The sequence below is a fragment of the Dermacentor andersoni genome, chromosome 6 (assembly GCF_023375885.2).
Source record: "Dermacentor andersoni chromosome 6, qqDerAnde1_hic_scaffold, whole genome shotgun sequence".
NCBI classification, from domain to species: domain Eukaryota; kingdom Metazoa; phylum Arthropoda; class Arachnida; order Ixodida; family Ixodidae; genus Dermacentor; species Dermacentor andersoni.
In genome coordinates, this window is record NC_092819.1 from 90,919,586 (window position 1) to 90,944,166 (window position 24,581).

At 43.6% G+C, this 24,581-nt stretch overlaps 1 protein-coding gene across 4 annotated transcripts in view; it reads right to left on the reverse strand.

The window, feature by feature from the left end:
- Positions 1–363: 363 nt before the first annotated feature.
- The window catches only part of CNBP (CCHC-type zinc finger nucleic acid binding protein), a 49,972-nt gene continuing 25,754 nt past the window's right edge, over positions 364–24,581 (reverse strand). For 2 of the 4 annotated variants that reach the window (XM_050171341.3, XM_050171342.3), the window contains exons 5-6: positions 10,714–10,892; positions 364–4,449 (exon numbers count right to left, since the gene is read on the reverse strand). In XM_050171341.3, the coding sequence (XP_050027298.1) occupies positions 4,335–4,449; positions 10,714–10,892 (294 nt within the window). In that variant the 3' untranslated portion in view covers positions 364–4,334. Of the gene's footprint in view, positions 4,450–10,713; positions 10,893–21,529; positions 22,758–24,581 lie in introns of those variants that run through there. The other 2 variants (XM_050171343.3, XM_050171344.3) reach the window with 2 other exon arrangements.

The window sequence follows — 24,581 nt, forward strand, 5'->3', positions numbered from 1 at the left end:
TATTGCTTCAGCTTGTCTTGGTGTTTGCCATTAATGTCCCTTAAGCTTCCTCAAAGAAATTTATTTAATTTAAAGAGTTTTAGCATGTCCAGTATTTGAGCAAACGCAAGCGGGCTGGGCATTTTACTGGATGAGCGGAGGTGCAAACACGAGTGGCTTGCATAGTGCAGCCACCTAGTGGCACAGAGTTCAACCAGACAGACGCAGCTAGTATTGCAGTAACCAAGTGTATTTTACTTTGCTGCTGGTGTAAATTTTCGGTAGCAACGTCATCACCTCATTTGCCAGGAATTGCAGAAAGCGCCAAGCACTTCGACCCAGTGCACATGCTTGTGACACTAAGAGAGAAGTCAGACATAACACTTTTTTTGGACCTTTTCCAATCCATTTTTATTCTTTTTTTTTTTCTCATTTCACATCCCAGTTTGTACACCTTGATGTCACTGGATAACATTAGATAGCACAGGTCTCCTCTGTGATTGGGGCTGCATGAATGCCCCGAAAAACAACGAGAACAAAAATTAAACCGAAAAAGGTACAATGACAGAAGGCTCCGGCTGCATGCGAGATAACACTGTGGACGTTCCAAGATGGCTGAGCAGCCCGGTCACCGAGGTCTGCGATTTACACGACTGGGCAACTTGCGACAAAGCGGAAAGGCATTGCCATACACTGCCTCTCCACTCCTACTGCCTGCCGCTTGCATTGACAAAACTTGCAGGCATCAAGTTTTCTAAGCATATCACATAAAGGAGTTGTTCACAAGTAACAGCGCGCATTGGGCTGCAGAACTTGGTAATGCAACATCTAAATCTGAGCCAGCTGGGACGTAGCAACGATTAACTGAGCCGAAGGGAGAATACGCACGGAAAGAACCAACGTGAGATCTCAAAACTGCTGATGCTGATGGTCACTGTTCTGGAGAAAACAAATTATCTCTGTTTATTGCGGTTGCTTACGATCTAAACTTTAACCCAACAAATATGGCTGCCATTAGTCAGCTGTGCTGGAAGGCCTAAATGTGAAATTAAATGGGGGGAAAAAATGCTGCCAAGTTTGTTGTAATTGTAAGATGAATGGATCTGCAGAAAGAACCAACACAAATGGACAATGCACACCACAACATAGTGAAGCATTTGAAGAAAGGGCCATTTGGCCAGGTAAAGCCACAGTGACAATCATAAACCTTAATATTACTTCTATGCATTGTCACTTAGTCACCACTTTCAATAGATCAACTATTCCAGTAGCAACTGCCTTGAACTGCTGGAGATGTCCATAGGGGACACTGAAACATCATTTTCGGCATTAAGAATAGTGACAATGTTCACAATTGCTGCAACTGACTATAATAGTTAGCAGATGTCTTGACCTTTCATGTTGATTCTGGGCATCAATTCAGTTGACCAATTACAAACTTAACATTTTTTTTCAGCTCTGTAATTTCAAATTTCTACTCAGCTGACCTTTACCAACCATGGTTTGTCAGTAACAGACTTCAGATTGTAAGACTCCATAATGTGAGAATGAAGGCAATTTGTTTTCTTTAGAAACGGTGCCCATGAGCATTTTTCATGACTTATCCAACTGTGTTTTGTCACCTTGGGCGCTCTACTTATCTGGCTTCGGTGTCAGACAGTCGGGCTCACTTAGAACTCTTCTGAGGCTTCAGAATATGCCTCGTCAGAGACGCCACCACACATGGCAATGTGTGTTTTAACACATTCTATGTACGCAATGTGCACCTGCCAGCACTGGTATCACTAGCTTAGCATTTGCAAAGCTGTTATACCAAAGACAAGTGCTTATGGCCTGCCATAAGCACTTGTAACCACTAAGCGGTGCAGACACTTTGCTGCCCAGTTCATCGAAGACGGCTCTCAGGCTATGCATTTATTGCACATTGGTATGGCTGCCCCATAGTGGGAGGTGCAAAATGTGATGTGTTGTTGATGCCACCACCAGGAATTTTGGGAGGAAGTAACAGCAATAAGGATGCATGCTAAATTTGCACCCATCATCAGTACGTTCGAGACTCTTACAAATGTTGAACAACCTCTTCGTCTACTACCAAAACGTACTGTGATGCCAATGCCAATTGAATTAATGGCTTGCTTCTGGTGTCATCGATGACGCAGCTCACACGGTATTGGCTACCAGTCACTAAACATACGGCAACACAAATGCACGAAAGCGTTGTCATTCCACCTTTCAAATCACAGCTAGGCATTCACAAGTATGCCAGTCATGTAAACCTCAGCCAAGATGTTTCTGGTGCGCATCTTGATCCCGGAGTGAGGTATACTTTTTTTTTTTTTTGGTCGTAATACGCAAGTGCTTGTAAAGAAGACTAGTGTTTTGTCGGCTGAGACATGTACGTTCCCCCCTTCCCCCCCCCCCCCCCCAACCGTACTTTTCTTTCAGTTGGTGGGTGTCGTGCAAAAAAAGAAAAGGAAAAAAAAAAAACAGAAAACGCAGGGTGCTTAACTGCGTCTCTACTGAAACTCTGCCTCTGGGATGGAATCCAAACAACCTCAGATAACTTGTGATGAACCAGCTGTAAATATCTCTGGGAAACTTTCTCTTCTTCAACAAATATTTACACATTATATTATTTATATATATATATATATATATTATATATATATACTCATGCCTCCACCTACACAACGTGCACATTGCAGCATCAAAGTACAGTTTGAGGGAACGGGCAAGGCTCAACAATTCAAGGTGTGGTGTGTGTGTGCGTCCACCTAATGGTCGTCACAGATCTCTGAAGCCTTTGGTCTTTCTCTGGAGCTGGGCCCCTCTTGTCACTTTTTTTTTTTTTTCTGTTACGAAGCTGTAACGCAGCACGCCCTACAAAAGGTACTCTCAAAAAGACTGGGTGCGGGAGCAGAGTTTGTCAAAAAAGCAGAGCTTCCTGGGCAAACACATGTAACACGCTCACACCAAACTAGAACAGTGCAGCAAGATCAGATTGCCAAGAGCCTCTATCCCCATGCCCAGAAAAGCCCTTACCCCTCCCCCAATGCAAAAATCCCCGCTGGAGAGGAACCCTCTCTCTCTCTCTCTCTCTTTGAGCGCAAGTGTCACGTCATCACTCTATCTCGTCTTTTCTTTTTGTACAATGCTGCTCGAAATCTCACTTTTGTACACCACCAATCCTTGGCATTCTTCCTCAACGAGGGGGTGGGGAGGGTTGAGGAAACAACAAAACCTATGGGCCCGCACAACAAACTGCGGAAGCGGAAACAAGCTATCCACCCCCTCCCCTCGTCGAGATTACGCCTCACGGAAGGGCAAAAGACCATCCGCCTTTTCTCACTGTTAGCAGTACAAGTTACACGGTCTTTATTCAACAAAAATAAATAATGTTTCTCATCCCCCCCACGTCACTTACTGGTCTTTGTTGCCACCTTTCCATCGCCACGTTTCAAAATTCAAGAGACTGCACGCTGCTTTTCACACTATTGACATTCCTGCAGAGTTTACTGCAGTCCAACCTTGTCATGACACATCAATGCTTCACAGACGAAATGAGACAGAAACCAGAAGCTTCTGCAAACCTGCATTGGGACTACCCTGTCCTTCAGGATAACACCCCTTTCTCGCTTTCTTTAAACTCTGCTCAAAGCAGAAGTCTCTCAAAGAAACACTTCAATACACCTTCTTTTCACATTCTACAAGGACTTTGATCAACTGTGCACATGCAAAGCTTTTTTTCCCCATTCCTGTTGGCTTGACAAAGGGGGGGGAAGAGAGAGGGGTCAAGGGCACTGAGAGAAGCTTACAGCAGAAACATCCCCACAACAATGTCAACAACAACAACAAACGATGGCCCCCACAGGATGCCTGCTCCCCCGCTGGCCCCCTCGCGATTGTGTCACAGAGAAAAGGGCAGGAGCCCGCCCCCCTCGCAAATCTGCTGCGCCTGCCAAACAAACACAGAAGAAGGAACACTCGCCACCATCGTGGAACAATGGTCAACAACAACAATAACGGCAAGCCAGCCCCCACCAATGACCAACACAGACCCTCAGCATCTCTTTGACCCTCGTGCCAAATAAACCAACATAATTCCACTTCTGGGCAACACTTGGGTCAGGAACCTTGCTCTCCATCCTTCCTCGCCTTACTAGAGACAGCATGTGGCTGCCAGCGTGCGATGCAGATGCAAACGGGGCTGTTGCGCAAGCAGCAGAGGGGGTGAGGGAGCAGCTACTTCTTTCCCAAGAGAGACGAGTGGGAGAGGAGGGCAGGGGCAACGGAACTGTCCGTCGCGCATCAAAGGTGGCGCTGTGCAGCGGCTCGAACAGCGGGAGGAGCGTCTCTCAGGCCTTCATCTCGCACTCCCGTGCCAGGTGGCCCACCTCACCGCAGTGGTAGCAGCGGTTGTTGGCGCGTGTGGACCGGCAGTTACGTGCTATGTGCCCACGCTCATTGCAGCTGCAATTTAGGAAAGGGAGGGGGTAAACGATGCAGCAGGTGTCAAGACAATGCAAAAAAACACTATGTTGGGTATCTAATAGGCAATGAGTGCTATTAACGAAGGTGTACCAACATTTATGGCCCAAATAGCCAGCTTGGGAATCTGGCAAGTTCTAGAGTTTGCCTCATGGGAGTAACCAGTCCACTAAACTGGAACTGAGTTTCTTTTTTTTCAAAATTTTTCAAGTGCCTACCCATCATGTATGACAGTAGCCGACCTTTATGCAGTGTGTTGCTTACTTTCCCAAATTACACATTATTAGCGCAAAGAAAGGACAAAGTTATGTTAACATTTTGGCAGCATTCAAGCTAGTGTCTTCACTATCAGCCCAAGGTTAGCAGACTTTTGGGCATAAAAACCTTTGGGCTATCATCACCTGTAGGTCAGCATACTCACTAACGAGCAAACCCCCCTCCCCAAATCATGATCACTTTACACTCATCTCACAGGCTTGAGATTGAGCATCAATGAGTGAAGAAAGCTGTGAGTGGACGTGAGGATAAACGAGAGTGAATATGAGCAGGGAGTGAGTGCCAGTTAATGTGGGTACGAACAAAAGCCACTGACCGTGATTTTAATCCACAGGGGGACTTGTTGGGCTAGTTGGTGTCTGCTTAACGACATATTGCAGTGCAAAGGCACAATCACAAAAAGAACACACATAGACACATGTCACAGGCATCCATGACATGTGTCTGTGTGTATTTGTGATTGTGCCTTTGCACTACAATATGTCATTAAGTGACTTTAAGTAGACCTGTGTATATGAGCATGAGTTACTATAGTCAAGTGTGAGTGGACCTGATTATGTAGTAAGCGGGTCGCCGGTGAATGGAAGTGGACACGAGTATGAGCGTGAACGGGTGCAGGTAAGTGTTAATGGAAGAGATCATGAGTGTGAGTGAATGTTGGTGAGTGTAAGTAGGCACGAGCAGCAACGTGAGTGAGTACCGACGAGTTTGACTACATGTGCGTGAGTACAGAGCCTGCAAAAATATTGGTGACCGAGTAGCCGCTTATTCATTGTAAGGTTCGTTACAGCGCAACACAAGGCACGGACAAAAGGAAGGTATAAAACGACACGTCGCTGACTGGCTAACATATATATAGGTGCCAGTTCATAACCATGACATGCACGAGACACAGAGATACATCGAGGGAACTGTGACCAGCTGACGCATAATCAAAATTGACATAGGTAACGCAGTTCCTTGTCATGAAGAGCGACAGACGGTCCACTGATACATGCCTTGTCCCTAATCTTTATATTGTAAGCCTCAGTGATTTCCCTTGTCAATTGGCTCTCGTGTTTATAAATGACATTAGTTCTTTTAAAATAGGGGCGACAACTAGACGACTTGCAATGCTCCGGGAGAGGAAGTGGCGCAACCCCTTGAAGAGATAGCTCATGCTCCTTTAAGTCTAACATTCACACAGCGCTTCGTTTGTCCCATGTACTCTCTAGGAATGGCATATACAACCTGCTTAACACAAGTGATGTACCCATTCACACGGTTGACAGTGCACTTTCCCTTTACTTGCTTATCCTTCAGCATATTATCAACTAACGGGCATATGTGACCTATCTTATGTTTCGCAGAAAAATGAACATCAATGCTGTACTTTGAACCAACGTTCTTAAGCCCATGCTTTAGATTGTGTACGTACGGTACTACTGCATTTTTCCTTTTTTTTTTCTAATTTAGTTTTACCACCTTGGTCATTTATGCTCTTGACGCCACAAACCATACTTTCACTCACAGATGAAATAATCGCTTCAGGGTAACCAGCGTCCATTAAACGATTTACCTGATCAGAAAAGGCAGCCTTCGACATATGAAAACACTATTTCTTTAACGCAGCATTTAGGATTGTCTTCGCTATAGCCCGCTTCACTACCTTAGAATTATCGGATTTATAGTTCAAAATGGGCTTAACCAACCTGGGATCATATTTTCAGCACACATGATTTTTACCAAAGGTTAATCTCAGGTCTAGAAACTGCAGTTGATGATCCTTAGGGACTTCGAAAGTAAAATCAAGGCCCATGCCGTTCTGCCTAAATAACGTTAAAAATTCATCAACACGCTCAGGGTGAATGCCACTGGTAAAAAATACAACGAAATCATCAACATAGCGGAAAACCTTATTGGAAAGCTTAGCAAGGTTGCCCTCTAGTTGTCTATCAATATAACCTAGAAAAATGTCGCTAATGATGGGAGCTACACACGAGCCAATGCATACCTCCAATTTTTGTATATACAGGCCATGAAACATGAAACAAACGTAGGTCTCAAGTAAACAGAAAGAAGTGCAAGAAAGGCTTCCATTGAGATACCGCAACAATTGATGAAGGCTTCTTCATCATTGTCACACTATGCTGTCTTTAACACATTTCATAACCAGGGCATGTGGAAGGGAGTAATATAAGTTTTCCACATCTATGCTGAAGGCACACCGGATGTTCAACAAACTGTCTTCCAGCTACTTGCACACGGTATTCTAATTCTCTATCTGGAAAGGATCAACTATATATTAAGCGCACAAGATTCCTCTGTAGAAATCGTGACATAACCCTTTCAGAGTCGATTTTTTTATTGCAGATTACAATTCTTCTGAGGGACCTATTTCGAAAAAAAAATTTACCGTAATTTTTCTAGGGTGACCGTAAAGTGAGAAAAAATATTTTGTGTTAGTATATATGTACTCTTTATTCATGAATAACAATAAAACAAGAAAGTAAACTTATAAGAATTAAAAATTTGATGCATTGCTATAGTTCAAGGCTTAGAATATGTGTACACGAGAATATTTTGCAAGTCTCAAATGTTCCTGCTCTTACATTAATATTTACGTCATTGCATAATGGAACTTGGTAGGTGAGTGCACTCAAGAAAACTGTGTGGTTGTGTGCCTGTCAAAAAAGCAAAACGTGTGAACAAATTTCCACTAATCTTCATCTTATCACCAACCAGAGGCAATTAGATATTGCGAGTCTCCCAAAAAAAAGAAAAGAAAAGGAAACGCATGCATGGCAGCATCCTTCCTATGCTCACCCCTGTGAGCAATAAACGAGCGAGAAACAGGCGGCTGCCCTTTGAGCGATTAGTAACGAGATAGCCATCAGTTTCATGAGCACAAGAAACCAAGACCGCCTGCGGAACAAAACCTAAATCGCCGGCCGCCAGCGCATGCACGCCAATGCGCAAGCGGTAGTATATAGACGTGCCGGAGCAAACTAGCTCTAAAACAAACCATGCAACGAAAACCGAGAGAGAGAGGCATGAGAAAAAATTCCCTGTATTCCACATAGTGGCAGCACATGCCAGGAGAGAAAAAATGAGGAAATTGGTGCGCTTTTTAAACGTACAGACAGCGCTGTAAATATACAGCATCGACCATTTTGGACTTGTTCTCGGTGCCGTATATTTACGTCATTGACCCTGAAAGGGTTAACTGCCAGCTGCCCTTTTCTGAGACTATGGCCCAGAACAGCATGCTTGGCATATTTGGCATGTTGCCAAATATGCGAAACTTATTATGCCATACCTTTTGCCTGTGTCTTGTGTTGTGCTGTAACGAACCTTGCAATGAATCCTAACCAACTGGCCCAACTTGCCGTCTTGATCTGCTTATTTTGCATTCTGCCGACCTATGTCGTCATCCCTGTGCTGGTACTGGTAGCTTAGGCAAGTGTGGATGTCAGGTTAACATAAACAATTACTAACTAGGGATTGCACCTTTAACAACTCTTTTTTAGCAAAGACGTGTAAATTTCACACATTGCTGGGAAATTTGGGGTCTGTAGCTAATTGTGGACGAAGCAAATAAGAGATGTTCAGAGCATGAAACTACAGACTACACTGGTTCAATGGACCTTTTCCAGGTAGACCTGTGCCCATGTGCAGTCACGATGCGATTATTATTGGGGGTCGTCCACACTCTACAAAGTGGGCGCAGTAGGATGTATGAACATGGGCTGGTGGCCCGATCAAATATGCATGTAGTGCACAATAAACGAGAACAATAGAAAGCAGCTGAAGGTTGGCAGTAGGTGTGGCCCTTCATCCCTCTTTTGTGCATGCGTATTGCTCACTGCAACGAAGCAGGCCATGCATTGCATCAGCACAGACAGATCACAGCTGCCTTCTAAACATTGCTCAACGCTCAAGAGTTAGAAGAAGCAAGTCAGTTCGAAGAAGCAAGTCAGTTCGAAGAAGCAAGTCACAAGAGCATGTACACATACACACAGAACATGACAGCACACGAACCTACTTGCATGCTCAATGCAGCTAAAAGAACACACACGGTCGGACCCATTGAGCCACGTTGGTTAGATCCCCGGTTGCGTTTTTGGCAGCAGCCACTAGCGGCACTTTTATGACATGGAAAAGATCCATTGCAGAACTGCCAACTTATTAGGCGAGTGTATGCAAATCCTGTGTATGTATTCTCTCACATTTCACGTTGGACTTGCATGGCGTTTTGACTGATGGGTCCTTTTCTATAAAGCAGTTTGCAAGTGTGAGACTGTGTCTTGTGTTTGTGAAAACCTACAACAAAGTCACTGCCTGAAATGTTTTTTGAGGTCATGCAAAATACTGCTATATGCCCTGACACTTCCGCACTTTTACTCCACCTTCGGTGTTGTCATGTTTGGTTTGTGTCTGGTATAAAACCGTATTTTCAGCTCTTGAGCAAGATACATTAGCAGTATCAGACTGCTATTACACCACAAGCATTGTAGGTTTTACCACAGCAGACCTATGTTTATCAGATGAACCGAATGTGCGTAAGCACATTCTGAAATTGCCACAATGCTTGTCAGATGATCCAGAATATGTGATGGCACCTCATGAATAGGAGGCCAATAATCAGCTGTGGCATTTGATTCAACACCTGCAGACCATGCCCTGCTAGTAGTCAGGCTTGATTTTTGAAGGCACAAGTTTGCCCATTTAAAAGTTTCCATTTATGATGTCCTCATCTACCGCCTGCCTATATCAATCACTTCCATATGGTGCACGTACAGTGCTGTCCACTATTAAAGGGAACACATGAATGTCAATCCCGTGCAATTTTTCCCCTCTGTAGGAATCCCCCCACTTTGCAGCAGATGACTTCTGGTTGGTGGTGCTGGCACCTTTCTACACATTGGTACACGGCATTGACGTAGCTTCAGCACATGCGTGCAGCTGCAGCACCAACAGAGCGAGAGCCGCACATTAGCGTGTTCCCTTTAACAGTGGACTGCACTGCACATAACGTTAACGTTGTAAGTCATATGTGGGGCTAATGAGGACTTGTATTTATATTCACAATGCGAAGTTGAAGAAGACATGCCCTAAGAAAGAAACAAAATAGACGGGATGAGTGCTGGATGAGTGCATCTGATAAGTGATGAGTATTATCTTGTTTCTTTCTATGCGAGCGTCTTCTTCAATTTTGTCTCGCTCCATGTATGAATGCAAGACTCCCTGCAACCAACTAGCCCGCACCTTACTACCCTGGCACCAATGTGGATGTTTTAACTTAGCATAAGCAGTTGTTAAGTGGGTATTGTTGTTCTTACTTGGCAGTGTACTGAGAGACCTGTGGACGTAATTATTACCGCACCATGAAAACAAGCACCACACAACACATTGTTTGTTTTCGTGAATCATTACGCATTATTTAATATTGCATACCCAGAAATATTCTCTTACTGCTCTATCTCAGGCAATGCTTGTCTCTACAACTCGAAGCATGACTCACTGTTCAGTGCCCCCATGATTCGAATTTTTGGCTGATTACACCTTGCTGTGCGATCTGCCATCCTTGTGGTTAGCCCAAATTGTAGAGCAACTAGCCTGAAAGGCATTGGCGCCTGGTTTGATTACTGGGCAAGGATGAATTTTTCTTTAACTGGGAGGCTTTCTTTTTGAGAAACCTGTATAAGTTTCCTTTGCAGCTGTGGCTACTGTTGGGCAGATGACAAATTTTCCCTTTCATAATTCTTCCTCTACCTTGCAGGCTTCTTCAGAACTGATTAGTGCTGTCTGTCATCTCTGTGAAATGTTACGATAGCTGAGCCAGTAGTTATAGCTATCATTACCTTCAGGCACGAGGGATTTTGAGTCATAGCTGGAAAGCAGACAGGATTGGTGTCAGCAGACAGCATGGCAAAAGGCAATGTCTGATATAAAAAGAGAGAGAGGGGGGGGGGGGAGGGGACCTCTCACCGGTAGCAGACGTCGGCGACCGCGTCGTTGCCTCCTGCCTCGGGGCAGTCCCGGCTGATGTGTCCCAGGTGTCCGCAGTTGTAGCACTTACGGTCATCTCGCTCGCTGTTGGGGCAGTCTCGGGAGATGTGGCCCAGCTTGCCGCACAGGTAGCACTGGAGAGACAGGCCAGCACCACTCTTGTGGGGAGGAGGGGAGAGCAGCGCTTTCGAATGAGTCCCAAACACAGGAGAAGAAAGGCAACAAAACAAACGCAAAAGAGAAATGAAACCGAGGCAAACACAAAAAGAGGATAGTGCAAACTAACGAAAAAGAAAAAAAATGAAAGATTCTAGTGATGGAGGGAATAGCCTCTTGTGCAGTCTCCTTCAGCGAAGATTTATGGAAAAGCACCACTGTGCAAGGGTGCTGCAAACAAGGTACACACACTATACTTCAGATGCTAGCATAAAAACACAACACTTTGGCTGAGTTTGTAGTTCTGCTGAGCTTTACTGAATTCTTAGTAGTACTAGAGAGTCCTGTCACAATGTATGCCTTCTACGTCTGACGCTGCACCTAATGCACGGTACCAAAAGGAGCACAATGTAACCGAACCAACAGGCTCCTTCAGATCTTGAGGTGAAAAGGACTGAGATTTCCCACCTACACAAAATATCTTCAAACATAAATAACATAGTATTTTCTCAGGACAACGTAGAGATAAAAACATACTGTTTCCCACTTTTTTTGCATGCGTGACACTTATCTCTTACTGCACACTCCTGTCCACAGCTGCGACCCGCAACACGTTAACACTGACCCACATTCAAGCTACCCTGTAATCATGTTAGCAAGAAGCACTGCACAAGAGGCCCAAATTGACACTGCCACAACAGCCGTAAGTTTTCCGAGCACTTTGCAGTGCAAGGCGCACATGGAAAGTACAAATGTAGCCTTACACGTCAAGTACTGCCTTCGAATTTCAAGTGAATTACTGTGCCCCGCAACATCCACACACCCGGTCATCTGCAATACTTAAAGGAGTACCAACACATTCTCAGAGGTACAAAAACGCTACCACATGCTCCTCATACATGTAAAGAGATGACACTCTGCAAGCGCGAAGGTTGTTAAACACATATAAGATATTTAAATTCGATGGTAAAGCTGGCTCAGAAGTGAATTTTCCGAATTTTGAAATGGAGGACTCGAATTTTTGTTGCTTTAGTTGGTAAGGACCATTAATTTCAATTCATGAAGCGTGGTCATTACTATGGGTAAACACCATTTTTAACACTTCTTTTCCTGCGCCACAGAGTGCTTCCAGGCAGCACTCATTCTGTAGCTCTGCCTGGTGTCATTCGACATTATTGTGACATCATGGCACAGAGCGAAATTTGCTGACATTGTGCAGCAATGAGGCTGCATATGATGGTGTTGCAAAAAGTTAACAAAAGCATTTCACTCACTACTTCTGGCTGTGGCCACTTGTAGCCACAGTGATCACAAGTACAGAGCAAGCCAATGTGTCATGACGATATGACGTGCCCACCTGCTGGGCATTGAAACTAGAACAGGTTCATTGAAAGAAATATAATAGATTATATAGGGCACTTAGACACTTGCCAGTATTTTTCTAAGGCTTGGAGGGTGTGGACCTTCTTTAAATGCAAACAAAAAAAGTCAAGTCAGGAACATCACGTCAGTACTCCTTTAAACACCGCAGGTCTTTTATAGCGGAAGCCAACATTTGCGAGAAAGCAAATAGGCACAAATAGCACTGCTAGTTCATTAAACTGTTGTGACAGGTCACCACAAACGAATTTAAACAGGGAAAACAAAGGGAGAAACCAAATGACATTACTGCAAAGAAATAACTGGCAAATAATAAGCAAAAATGAACACCCCAGGACTTGGACGTTGACGTTCCGAGCCAAACTATGTCCCTGAACCTTCAGGTACACAACTACACAGCGGATTTCGAGATTTCAAACAAACAAGAAGTCTGTATATTGCAGGGCCTGTGACTGTGTTTGCTAATGACTTTAAAAACAATTTGCATATCCTGTTTTTTTTTTTTTTTTTCAAGATAATGCAACAACAGTGTTTCCACTCATGAGGCCAAGGCATCATTATTTGAGAAAGGCATAAATACTTTACAACTACCTTTACATAAGTTGGCAATCTCACGCTTGGAGGCAACTTTTTCCTACAGTAAAAATAAGGCGACAGCTGCAAAGTAATTATTAGGGCATAGTAATATGCCTGCTTCTGTCACATGTTTTGCTGCTTCCATTGCACCAGTCACTGGTTTTCCAAGGCAGCATGTAGCATGTGCATTATGTGTAACACACATGCATAGCGTTATGCACAGCATGTGTAGTGAAGCGAATCTTCAATCGACTTCTAACTGCTAGAAAAGTTTGGCATATTAAGGTATGGCCAGTTTTTAAATCAGTTGCCACAACCACTGTCAAAAAACAAGCAAGACCACTTAAACATTCAGTGCTGTGAAGTCTTCGCTGTGCTGTGTCACATTCGTAGAACTTCTGGCACTATAAATTTCTGAAATATGAATGCCATAGTTAGTGACAACAAAGAATTCCATGCAAATACAAGTTGTACAGGTGAGCAGGCCAATTATATTTGCTAATTTTCGAGACTTCACACCAAAGTTCAACTTCTTTCGATGTTGGCATTCTGCTGGTACTATATTTTTGGAGGCACACAGGGCAAGTGCAGTGTAATTCTTGTGCTGTATTCTGAGGTTGTCGCAGGGAATAGAGTTTGCATCACTCTCCAGGTGCTTTTGAGCAGTGTAAGTGTAACAGGAAGTCAACTGGACACTACAGAATAGTGTAGCCACAACTGTCACAAGGATAGTAAACTATAGGGAAAGGAGAGTAGGAGACATTTCGTGGATCTAGATTCTTAATAAAGAGGTACTACGCACTCAAGTGAGGAAAAACAACCTAACTCGCACAACTCGAAAATGAAACAGAACTGGTAAGCAACATTATTTCCAGGACTACACATGCATAGTGAAATGAAGCCACTGTGCTTGTCTGCTAAGATTGCAGAAGCACAGAAAAAAAGTTCGGCAGCATGTTAAACTCCTGTAACATGTGAAGACAAAAGCCTGCTGCACACTTGGTAATGCATTGTTATAAGATCAGAGGGGTCAGACTAAGACATAACGAGCTGCAGTGTGAAGTACACACGTGGCAAGCCATTGTCTGAGAGTTTTGGCCACCTCTCCACGTTGCCATTTCGCATTGTCACGTTGCTGCTTTCACAGTTGGGTTTCTTTGGCTTGTTTTCGATGCTTAGCTGTGGCTTCGCGCGCTTGTATAGCAGACTCTCGCAAATGACATTCCTCTTCCACTTTACGCTACATCCTCTCAGCAGGGGAAAGCAGCACTCGCAGTCGAACGCCTTGCTCCTGCCACTTCACATGTCGCGCCTCATTTGTCGCTTGGCAAGCATCCTCGGCCATAACGTACTTCCTAGGGAAATGTGCAGTTTTATTGATGGTTCGTATGCTTGTTTTGGGCTTGTTTTTTATTGAAACATATGCTGTTTTGTATGTTGTACAGGTGATTTCAATAAATGTATGAGCCATTGCATTTTTGCTTGCTTACGGAGTTATGAGCCATTGATGATGATGATCATTTTTGTTCCACTCAACTAGACACCACCTTAAGGGGATATGAGCCATTGCTTATGGCTTTAACCTTAATAAAGTGGTTCATTTATTTCTAATTTGATATGCCTACCAAACAGATATTTGAGAAGTTCTTGGAGAATTTTTTAAACCTGGATTGAAAATCTATCAAATCTAGGCAGATTCGGATGTTATACTGGCAACTGGCAGCACTTAAAAAATATATATGTGCAAATAAACAAATACCACAGCTGTGCTAGGTGAAAACGGGAGAGGTGGTGGCAGCCATACTCCAGAGTCAAACAAGGATAATGGTTGACAGTGGCTTCTTTTCTACTGATAAAGGTTGTATACATGTGGTTAGTGAGCTTTACGAGGTAGATGAATGTTAATGTGGCCCCCACAATGACACTGCTTTCCATTATGGCATGCAACAATGTGTAGTCAGCACTTCTTTCAATGGTCACTACTGCTACCGTTACTCATGGCGTTTCTCACTGGTCGATTTGGAGCAGGATTTCTTGCTCCGCGGCAACGAATTCTAATTTCACTGGTCGGCCTGGAGCTGGTTCGCGCTTTCCACTGGTCGTTTCGGATCAACTCACTCTGCGCAAGATCACTCTCACTTGCTCCACCACCGAGGCATGAATTCAGGAGGAAATAGCTCATGTCACTTCCATCTTCAAGTGAAATGGGTACCTGGTGGGTATGCACAACATTTTGTTGCTTCGCAATGTGGCTGCTTTCTGTGCTGCTGTAGAGCTCGTGTTCAGCTATGAGAGCTTGGACGACAGTGATTACGAGGTGACGCAGGTGCTGTACAAAGCCTTTTATGTATGTTGTTCATGCACAGTCCTTGCGGGTGCGGCATGGAAATGACGGACTCTGCGACTGTGGCGGTCAAATTACGCACAGGGAACGGCAACTTTGCTTGCTGTGGAATTGTACAGAGCAAAAATCGGGCACGGTTTCCGAAACCGGTTTGTGTGACATGTACGCAGACTTTCTGTGCAATCCCCCCCGGAGCATTTTTGCGCTCCACTGGCCGATTCAGATTTGTGAAACCAGGGCGCTTGCTCAAGGATTTCGGCGGCTGCTCCAGATCGACCAGTGAAAAACGTTACTAGGAAAAAGGGCAATGTAAAGATACTTAAATGATGAGGAAAGGGTGTTAATATTATTGGTGAAATCTCCACTACCACCAACAATTACCAAAAATTTGTGAGTCTATCTTCTTTAAATTTTGCCACCACGAGCTACTCATAGCCTATCTCTCAGTGGCTGTGAGGGAGACGAATAAAGTGAACCTAATGGCTCGATTTCTAGCCTAGTAGCAACCACATTGAGCCAGCAAGTGATGCCAAGAAAAGCACAGAAAAATTGACATACTTAAAAACTGTGCTATTGAAGTAATTCGAGGAGAATGTTGAATGTGTGATAATCCGATCAATTTTTACAAAAGAGAAGGAAATTCAAAGTAGAAGAAAAGATAACTTGCTACCAGTGGAAGCTGAACTGACAACCTTAGTCCAACACATACAGTGCTCTCTCAATGGAGCTTTGGGTGCAGTTGAAGAACCCCAGGAGGCTAAAATATGGAGCACTGCACCGGTTAGGATGTTAACACAGACCTGCCCGTCAACCACCTGTCAGTCTTGTCCAGAGCAACCCAACAGCATATTTATCTATCCATCCACCCACTCACTCAATCAATCCAGCAATCAACCAATCAATGCTACAGTTTCAAGTGCCACCACCTCCATTACGTACATTTTGTTGTAGACTTTGTTGATTTTGTGTTTCAGGATGTGCAAATTATCCAGAGATTGTTTGTGGCAGACAGCAATTCTGTCACTTTAGCTGGATTACTTGAGGAAGCGGGGGCATTATTTGCACAGCAAATCACAATATAAGATTTGGCTAACATGGGTTCACCGATCATTCCTTCAATTATCTCTTTTATTTCATTTTGCAGCTGTGGAGTTCCAAGCCAGTCAGTGTTCATGACATGTACATTTCATGCGAATATTAGGACAGCACAAGCTAAAAATTATCAGCTTATTATTGTCTGCTGCAGAACAAGGGCCCTTCCCAGCAATTTTCTATTGCTATTGTCTTGCATAAGCCAATTCCATCATAGGCCTGTAAGCTTTCTTAATTAATCGCATTACCTGATCCTCTACCTCGGCGCCCACTGTTACTGTAACAGGCCACTTGCCATTTTCTCTGCACATTACAAAACATGCCACTCTGTATTCTCCTAGACAATGAAGTAACCCTGTCTGCTAATGTCCTGCCCATTTTTTTCTTCATTCCATTGCTCGCTGCGTGGTCCATAGCTTCATCTCAAGACACACTATGGATGCAAGAGATGCAAGATTTTTGAATAAGTACAATACTCTTGCTACCCATTAGCATCACATTGGCTGTTATTCTATCATTTACTACTGTTTATCCCCAGACCACGCTTAATTCCAAGTGCTGCCACAACACACATAAGGAGAAGGAAAAGGAAGGAAGGTAGGGAGGTCAACTAGATGCACGTCCGGTTTGCTACCCTACACAGGGGAAAGGGTTAAAGGAAAGAAAGGAGAGGGAGGGAAGAGGGTACTATCAGTGTGAATACGTGCGGTTGTGCACAACACATATATTTTCAAGAAGTTTGGTAAGCTTCCATAATGCCTGCCACAAGTGCTCTAACCCATATTTCATTAGTCTGAAGACGTCATGATACATGATTTTCCTGTTGAGACTTTTCCCAGATAAAAAGACTCAATAGATTGTGTAACCAATCACAAACATTTGTGCCCTTGGCAGGTTACTGAACCTTACCCGTCTTTTACATTTAATCTTCAACATACCCTTACATTTTGACAATTCAGATTTTCATTTATGGTTTAGATCATTTCGAGCATTGATAAACAGGACAATGCAATCTGCAAACTATATAGGTTGATTTCATATTAATTCTTACACCTCATCATTCCAAATCTAGCACCTAGAGTACTCCTTTGCAAGCATGCTGCAAATAACATTGGGCTTCATCTCAAGACACATTGCGTATGCAAGGGATGCAAGCTTCCTGAAAAGTACAATACTCTTGCCACCTTACCACACCAGCGGTTATTCCATCATCTACTGCTGTTTTTATCGCACTTCCACCAGACCCACAGGAAAGAAACAAGGCATCAATTCCTCAGAGAAGTAAAAAGGTATAAAAAAAGTATTCCTAAGGGGGGACACTCTTTCTGGCTGCAAGAAAATACTGTACCCATTACCTGTCTGTCCCACAAGTGAGCTTGTTGCCAAACTGACCATGTGTGACAATATGAGAGCCCCTTTTTTTACTGCTGCAGAGTGTATGTCCCTTTTTAAGTGCTTATTGCTAACTCTACTGCTCATCGCAATAATTAGCTAATATATCCCGTCGCTTTGACTTGTTTGCCGAAACCAGCCACAGTTGCTATTTACCTGCACTATGGTTTGGGGGCATGATATGGAGCTACTGAGGGTGGCTAGGATGGGAGCTTGCCTTCAGCCTTAGCCGTATGCAGGGTGTACCCTATAACCTTTTTAGGGCATATTTCTCTGACTGTAGTCACAGTATTCCTACTATACAGGCACAGACATGAATCAAGCACAAAGTTGCTTGATTTTACAATTGCAATGTATGCATTAAAATAAGTAAACAAAATGCTAATTTGTGATATGTGGTTGCTTAGGCAATTGAAGGGGCCCTGAACCACTTTTCATCGAAGTGGAGAAAGGCATTTGAAGTAAAAATAGGCTATTTCAGAAACTCTTTGCCGCAAAAAGTACTTCAATGCATTCAGCAAAAGCGGAGTTATTGGCAAACACGGCCTCCAATGTGCTCCTGTTCCTTCTTCTATGCCTTGGAGTGCAAAGGCTACGGCACAGTGGAGCGCGCCCACAACACTCTGCCTTCTAAGTGTCACCGTGGCACGCAGGTCAAATTTCATTTTGGATGTTAGATGTCACAACTTCCGCCTTTGGTGCCTACGACGCGCTATACATAAGCCAAACACGGTTGTCCTCAGCGAGCCGCAGTGTGCATAGTCAGTGGACTCATAGCAGCATCCCACGGCAACTGTGGTATCTACACCGTGTAGCCGGCCGCAGCTTGATGTCAGCTATTGGCTAATAGCAGCCGTCTAAGGGAATTATGAAATAAAGCGTCCGATGACGAAATAAAGCGTTCAGAAGAGAGTGAGGACAGGGCCTTCCGTTGAAAAGAGAGAAAAAGGCAACTTTGCAATTCGCTTGCGAGCTCCACGCACCACATACGACAGCAAAACTTGGACAAGATGTTCATAGCAGTGTATGCTACCTGCACGACTACGTTATTTCCCCAAGGCCAAGATTGTGGTACGATTGGTCGCTCAAGTAACGAAAGAACCCCTAGGCAATCCAGCTGAAGCGCTGAAGTGACGTACGAGAGGTTACTTCATAAAACCTTTATAAACAAAAGAATAACACGCGTGGCGTAGGCCATCAAACAAATATGATGAACTCCACATCTCTTCCTTGGGACATGTTTGCTTGGTACAGTTAATTTCGTTCTATTATTTACTTTGTGAAATGTTTGTGATTACATAATGTTGCAATCAGTACAGATACAGATTATCTTACAGTTCACTGGGTTAATGCATCTCCTTAGTGCTCAGCCATAAACACAATCACTGTTTATGCAGACCGATATGTAGTTGCAATATGAACTTGGAGTAACAATTATTCTTATATTATGTGCTGGGTGGTTTCATGCCTTGGAGTTCCAGCATTGCCTTATAAATGAATCGAGGTGTTTGGACTACAAAGAGTGCTACAAAAGGCCTAGGGACATTCAGGCACACTCTCTTTGTAATGCCCATAATGTGAACATATTTGTGGTTAAGCTGAACTTAGCCTATTGCTTTTCAAGCCTATTGCAGTTATGCCCAATCACAAGGAAAAACTAACAGCATTTATATACGCAGCATTAAACTCTGTTTCAAGCTCCCATAACCACAATTAGTGTGTTCGTGCAAACAGTGTGAAACGCCTTGAGTGTTTTGTATAAGCTTCTGACAATGAGTGATACAGCTAGAGTTGATACCTGTCCAGGTTTTCATAGGCACAGTCAGTCTTTACAGATGCTGTTGGTCACCGATTCAACCTCTTGGCTGACCACATATTTGACGGTTTCCTAGTATTGCCTGAATGAACATCCTAAAAACCATATCTCGAGAATAAATTTCAGGTAGATGGAGTCCATTAAAAAGCGATGGAAAATGAGCAAATTCTACTTCTGTACTATCCAATGCCAATTTTGGTTTTCAGGTTGTGTAAAACTTACTAGTTTGCTTTGTGTAAGCGTGTGTGTGCCTTTTCAAAAGCAAATGTACTATATTATTCCAATCCCCACCAGGAGGGTTACTGACCACTTGCAACATAGAACCGATACATATCGCCACGTGCACAATTGTGCATGCCACAGCAGTTCATCAACACCACTTATGAAAGTAGTATTTAAAATGTGTTGCATTCATATTGAAACAGTTCCGGTTGGGTCTGTGCTGCAAGTTTGAATACATAGTACGTTTAAAATGCTTTAGCAGGAGCTGGAACACACATGGTTGTGTGAGTGCTCTCAATATCAATATGTTTTCATGTAGCAGGTTTACTCTTTCATAGTTTTTATTTATGTTTTACATCAGGCATATTCTTCAAGTGGCTAGATTCCTTCTAAGTATGCTAAGCATAAAACAATTGATGTTATCGCATCTGATGTTCCTGTGAAGAGTTCTCGGATAAAGCCCACATTCTGTAAGCTTGAAAAAACTCACCCAAGAACTGACAGTGCTTAATCCCTTCTGCAGCTGTATGGTTTTCGCAGTTCTCAAGATGAAAGAAGTGTGGTCAAATTGGATAAAATTGGTGCCTGAAGGTGATGCGCATAGAATAAGGTCACAATGCTTGTAATGATGAAGAATTACATAAAGATGCCTTAAAAGGTGCTCTTTTCAACATTTACAATTGTACTGTCAAGTGCTAATGATGCATGACAATGACTTGGCACCAATACACTGACTGCCTCTTCCAGCTTCCACTATGGCCTTTGTATTGGCCTTTGGACACAAGCGCTCCTCCTACAATCGAATACACGTGCTTGCACATCAAAGAGCAGCTGTGATGACAAGGCTTGATGTGAATGATTTTAGTTTTTTTTTCTGGTATTAGTATTTTAATGTTTGCTTTCTTTGCTTGCTGTTCACAAGTCAGCAACAATTGCTTTACGCGTCAAAAGCAATCTGAACAGCTGCTATCAGGTTCTCGCATGCAATGCAAGAATGGCAGGAATTTGAAAAAGCCCCAGGCAAGCAAAAGCATAAAGCAACTCTGTAGGTTCCCAGCCGCACTTTAACGAACTATACCTGTCTGAAGTGTTCGCAGCAGCATTGCTAGCAAATGGGTGGGTATTTTACCTCATTTCACAGCGATGTTTTGACAGTCATCAGAATTGGGGGATGGCCATCTACACTGCCTAACTGATAAAGACAGCAGCACTGCTCTCTTTTTCTTCTGTTAGTTTTGCTTATTTTGTGCACACTGTTTTCAGCAACTTGCATTGCCTGTGTGTTTTAGGCACGCTTTAATTCTAAAAGGCATAAACCTGCTGGTAGTTAGCATTGCCGCCATATCCCTTGCTGTTTTAGCCTCGGCACTGTTAGTTCTTATGGTGAAAGACACCATGCAAGAAGAAATGTCTCCTGCAGTGTCAGGTCTCATCGCTCTGTGTGCCCCAGCGACATCAACTTCAGTGCCATTGACTGTTCACTTTTCCTTGTGTGCAAAGAGTCCAATGACTGTAATGCATAGGCATCGATTGACCACCTCCAGTGTGCCATTAATTCACGACCTCCCTTGCAGCAGGATTGCTGTGAAGGTAGCTTAAGTGACACCTACTTCACTCATGCGCATGCTTGAACATGGTGGTGTGCTGCTGCAGGCTAAGAGCTACTAAGCTTGTGGTGGAGAAAATTCAAGCTTTAATGCAAGGGGATGCCTCCATACATGCACAGAAACATCAGCATGCCCACAACTACAAACAGTTTCAACTGCTCTCATGCAAAAAAAGAAGAAAGAAAAAACGAAACTGCCCTTTGTTTTCTCTTTTTTTTTTAATCACTCCCACTTTATTTTATCACCTGAGTGAACAAGAAAATAGCTCCTTTATGTACAGCCAACGAACCACAACGCACAGCTTGTCTTTTCTCAGTGCAACACAGCCAACAAGTGACGAGGAAAAAAAGGCAGCCTATAACTTTACGCAGGCATTAACAGAAAACTACAATATCTAAATCTTAGAAGAGGAAGAAACTGAAAGCAAGGGGGAGAGAGGGGTGTACAAAGGAGAGAGAAAGAACAAAACACACTGCACCTCTTTTTGGCACTAGGAACTACTGAACTTCATCTCGAAATTAATGGAAAAAATAACCAAACAATTAGAAAAACTACACCCGCAACGTGCAAGGTTACAAGTCTACAACAATAAAAATTAATGCTTTTGACAAACAAAACTGCCAAATTAAACAAAGCAGTTACAGCAGCATTTGGCTAAACTGAACACCTGGGCCTCCTTTTAAGGGCAAAGTCTAGGGCCAAATATTTTCAATACACATCTATTTTCCGAGTTACGGTGCTGAAAACTTGCAGATATATAATTCTGTGCAATTTTTTCCAAATACATTATCTATTTTAGTCTCATTGGTTCCAGTATGCCAGTATGGGGGCGAAGGACTCCCTCAAGCCATCCTTGAATGGCTTTTCCCTTCGCCTCCCATCACATGTATATGTGATAAACCAATAAAGAATTAATAAATCAATAAATCAATCAGTTAAAATATTATATAAACAAAAAATAGGCTTCATTCAGAAAACGTGTATGTTACGTAACACAATTACATACATCCAGCTTTCAGCACCTTAACTCAGAGAATAAAGACTAAAAAGATCTGTTTTTTTCTTTTTGTCTAATTCCTAACTTGCCCCTTAATAACATGCACAAAAGAACAAAAATAATTAGAAAATAGGGAACAGATTCTCAAGGAGCATTTTCAACAGCGAGGGTGATACGAAGGAGAGCTCAGTTTCTGGGAAAGGCAGCAGCCGGAGAACAACACGCCGCCATCTCTCCATAGCAGCTGGGACAAGCAGCAGGGGGAGGCACGCATGGGATGGGGAAGGACGAGGAAGTGTGCGAAATTCCATTCCCGCTCTGTGCACGAGAAAAACGCTGCCGCCGTCGCGGCCTACGGTGATGGTGGTGGTTCGTCTTGGAGGGGGCTCCCGTTCTCTAAAGAGTCGACCCTGCCGCCCCCCGAATTCATCATTCGGGACGCTGAAATGGGGGGAGGGGGGCCAAAGTCAAGAAGTGAGGAGAGGGGCAAAAAAAAATCAACCTTTTTCAAGAAAAGTTGGGAAAACAAACAAAAATCCACCCCATCCACCCCCGAAATCAAATCAGCAACCACAATCAATGCCACCACAAAGCATGCAGCATGCAAGAGGACAAGCCAAGCACAGGATGTATGTGTGTGCAAGCCAGAGCAAGAGACCAAGCTGTGGCCTGCCAGAGACAGAACACACACAAGTACTTAGTAGAAGACAGAAAATTAACTGCTGGTCATTTTGACCACTATTATGCCATTTCCCCCCATGGTCAATAACCTCATGAGAAGTCATGTAATGTTTGTCTTTCAGAACTGTGCTTGCAACGACCAATCAACTCTTTAGTTATTGAATGCACATTGCAAGTCTATTTAATTCGTCTCTGCTCACTCAACTATTTCAAAAGGGGCTTCACTTCGCACAGATGTCCCCATTTGTTTTACAGTAAGGAATTCACGAGGCTTTAGGGAGGAGTCACCGGGGGTCACCAGGATCATGCTGTACCGTAGTGTAGATAGGTCTGTTCACTTTGTGAACTATCATATTTTCCGGTGTACAAGTCCCACCCCCCTCAAAATGGCAGTTTATGCAAAATATAGATATATGCACCTGTTCATTCAGTAAGCGATTAAAAAAATATACAGTGATGTTTCACTTCGCAAAAGTGGGTGATGCGCAAGCAATGATATGGACCCTCTAGGCACATTTCTGCCATCATGGTCACCGCAATGTTCTATATAAAGTCCAAAGGTGATGAGATTGTACCCGTGCACCGTATGCTGTACGTGCGAGTGAAGGCGTGCGATAGTGAGCCGAATCACACACGAGGGAGGAAAGCGGGAAGGTAGCGCGAGAGGGAGGGTGGCTTGTACTTTGAGAGCAACTGCATAGTTTGCGAACCGGTGCGTACCACACCTTGAAAGTTATCTGCAGATGCGACGACTTCTTCAGAGTCGGTTGACTAGCAGTCGGCCTGCCGCCGCTTGCGTTGCTCCTCCATCCTTCTCGCACAGTGCTCACCAACTCGATCACGAGAAGAACCTGCTACCTTAATAGCGCACACACAACCCGTAGCAACTGCCAGAGAACACCAACCCAGCGCACTTGGCGTGGCCATAGCATCCAATCCAATTTTGACGGCAGTTTTTTCTTTTAAAAGAAAAGTATATAAGTTCAATAAAACCCACCGATGAAAAATTCAGAAAGAAAAAGTGACTTATACAATGAAAAATACGGTAATCGGTTCTTGCCAGTTGAGTGCCAGTTCTTGCACTTGCAGAACTGGCATGGCACCACACCATCTGCAGAAGCCCTGCACTAGCTCTCAAACGAGTGCAAGGAATACCTAGAATGTGTCCTGCCCGAAGCCTGCACTGTGCAAAACGAATAGCCAAGTGCAGCACCTCCAAAACTAGCTCAGGAAGTGCAGGTAAATCGAAATGGTGTGATACAAATCTTTAGGTGCAGACACAGTGTAACAAATGCCGTTATAGCCGCTTCCAGATGGGCACTACCTTCACGCTTCCCTTAAAAACATCACTGATCACAGTGTCACGCATAGGCACAGCTGGTTAACTTTGCATTTTTCGTGAATGCATGCGTCTCTCAGAAATGCAGCAGACTTGAGTGATGCACAGTTAGCCTGGCTGAAAAATTATAAAAGCTAATTGGACACACAGTCATGCTCCTTCCGCTCAATCAACTCGGCAGTAAAGCAAGGCTACCGTTCTAGGGAGGAGGGACACTGCGCCTGATGTCTCTCAACTCTGCACTA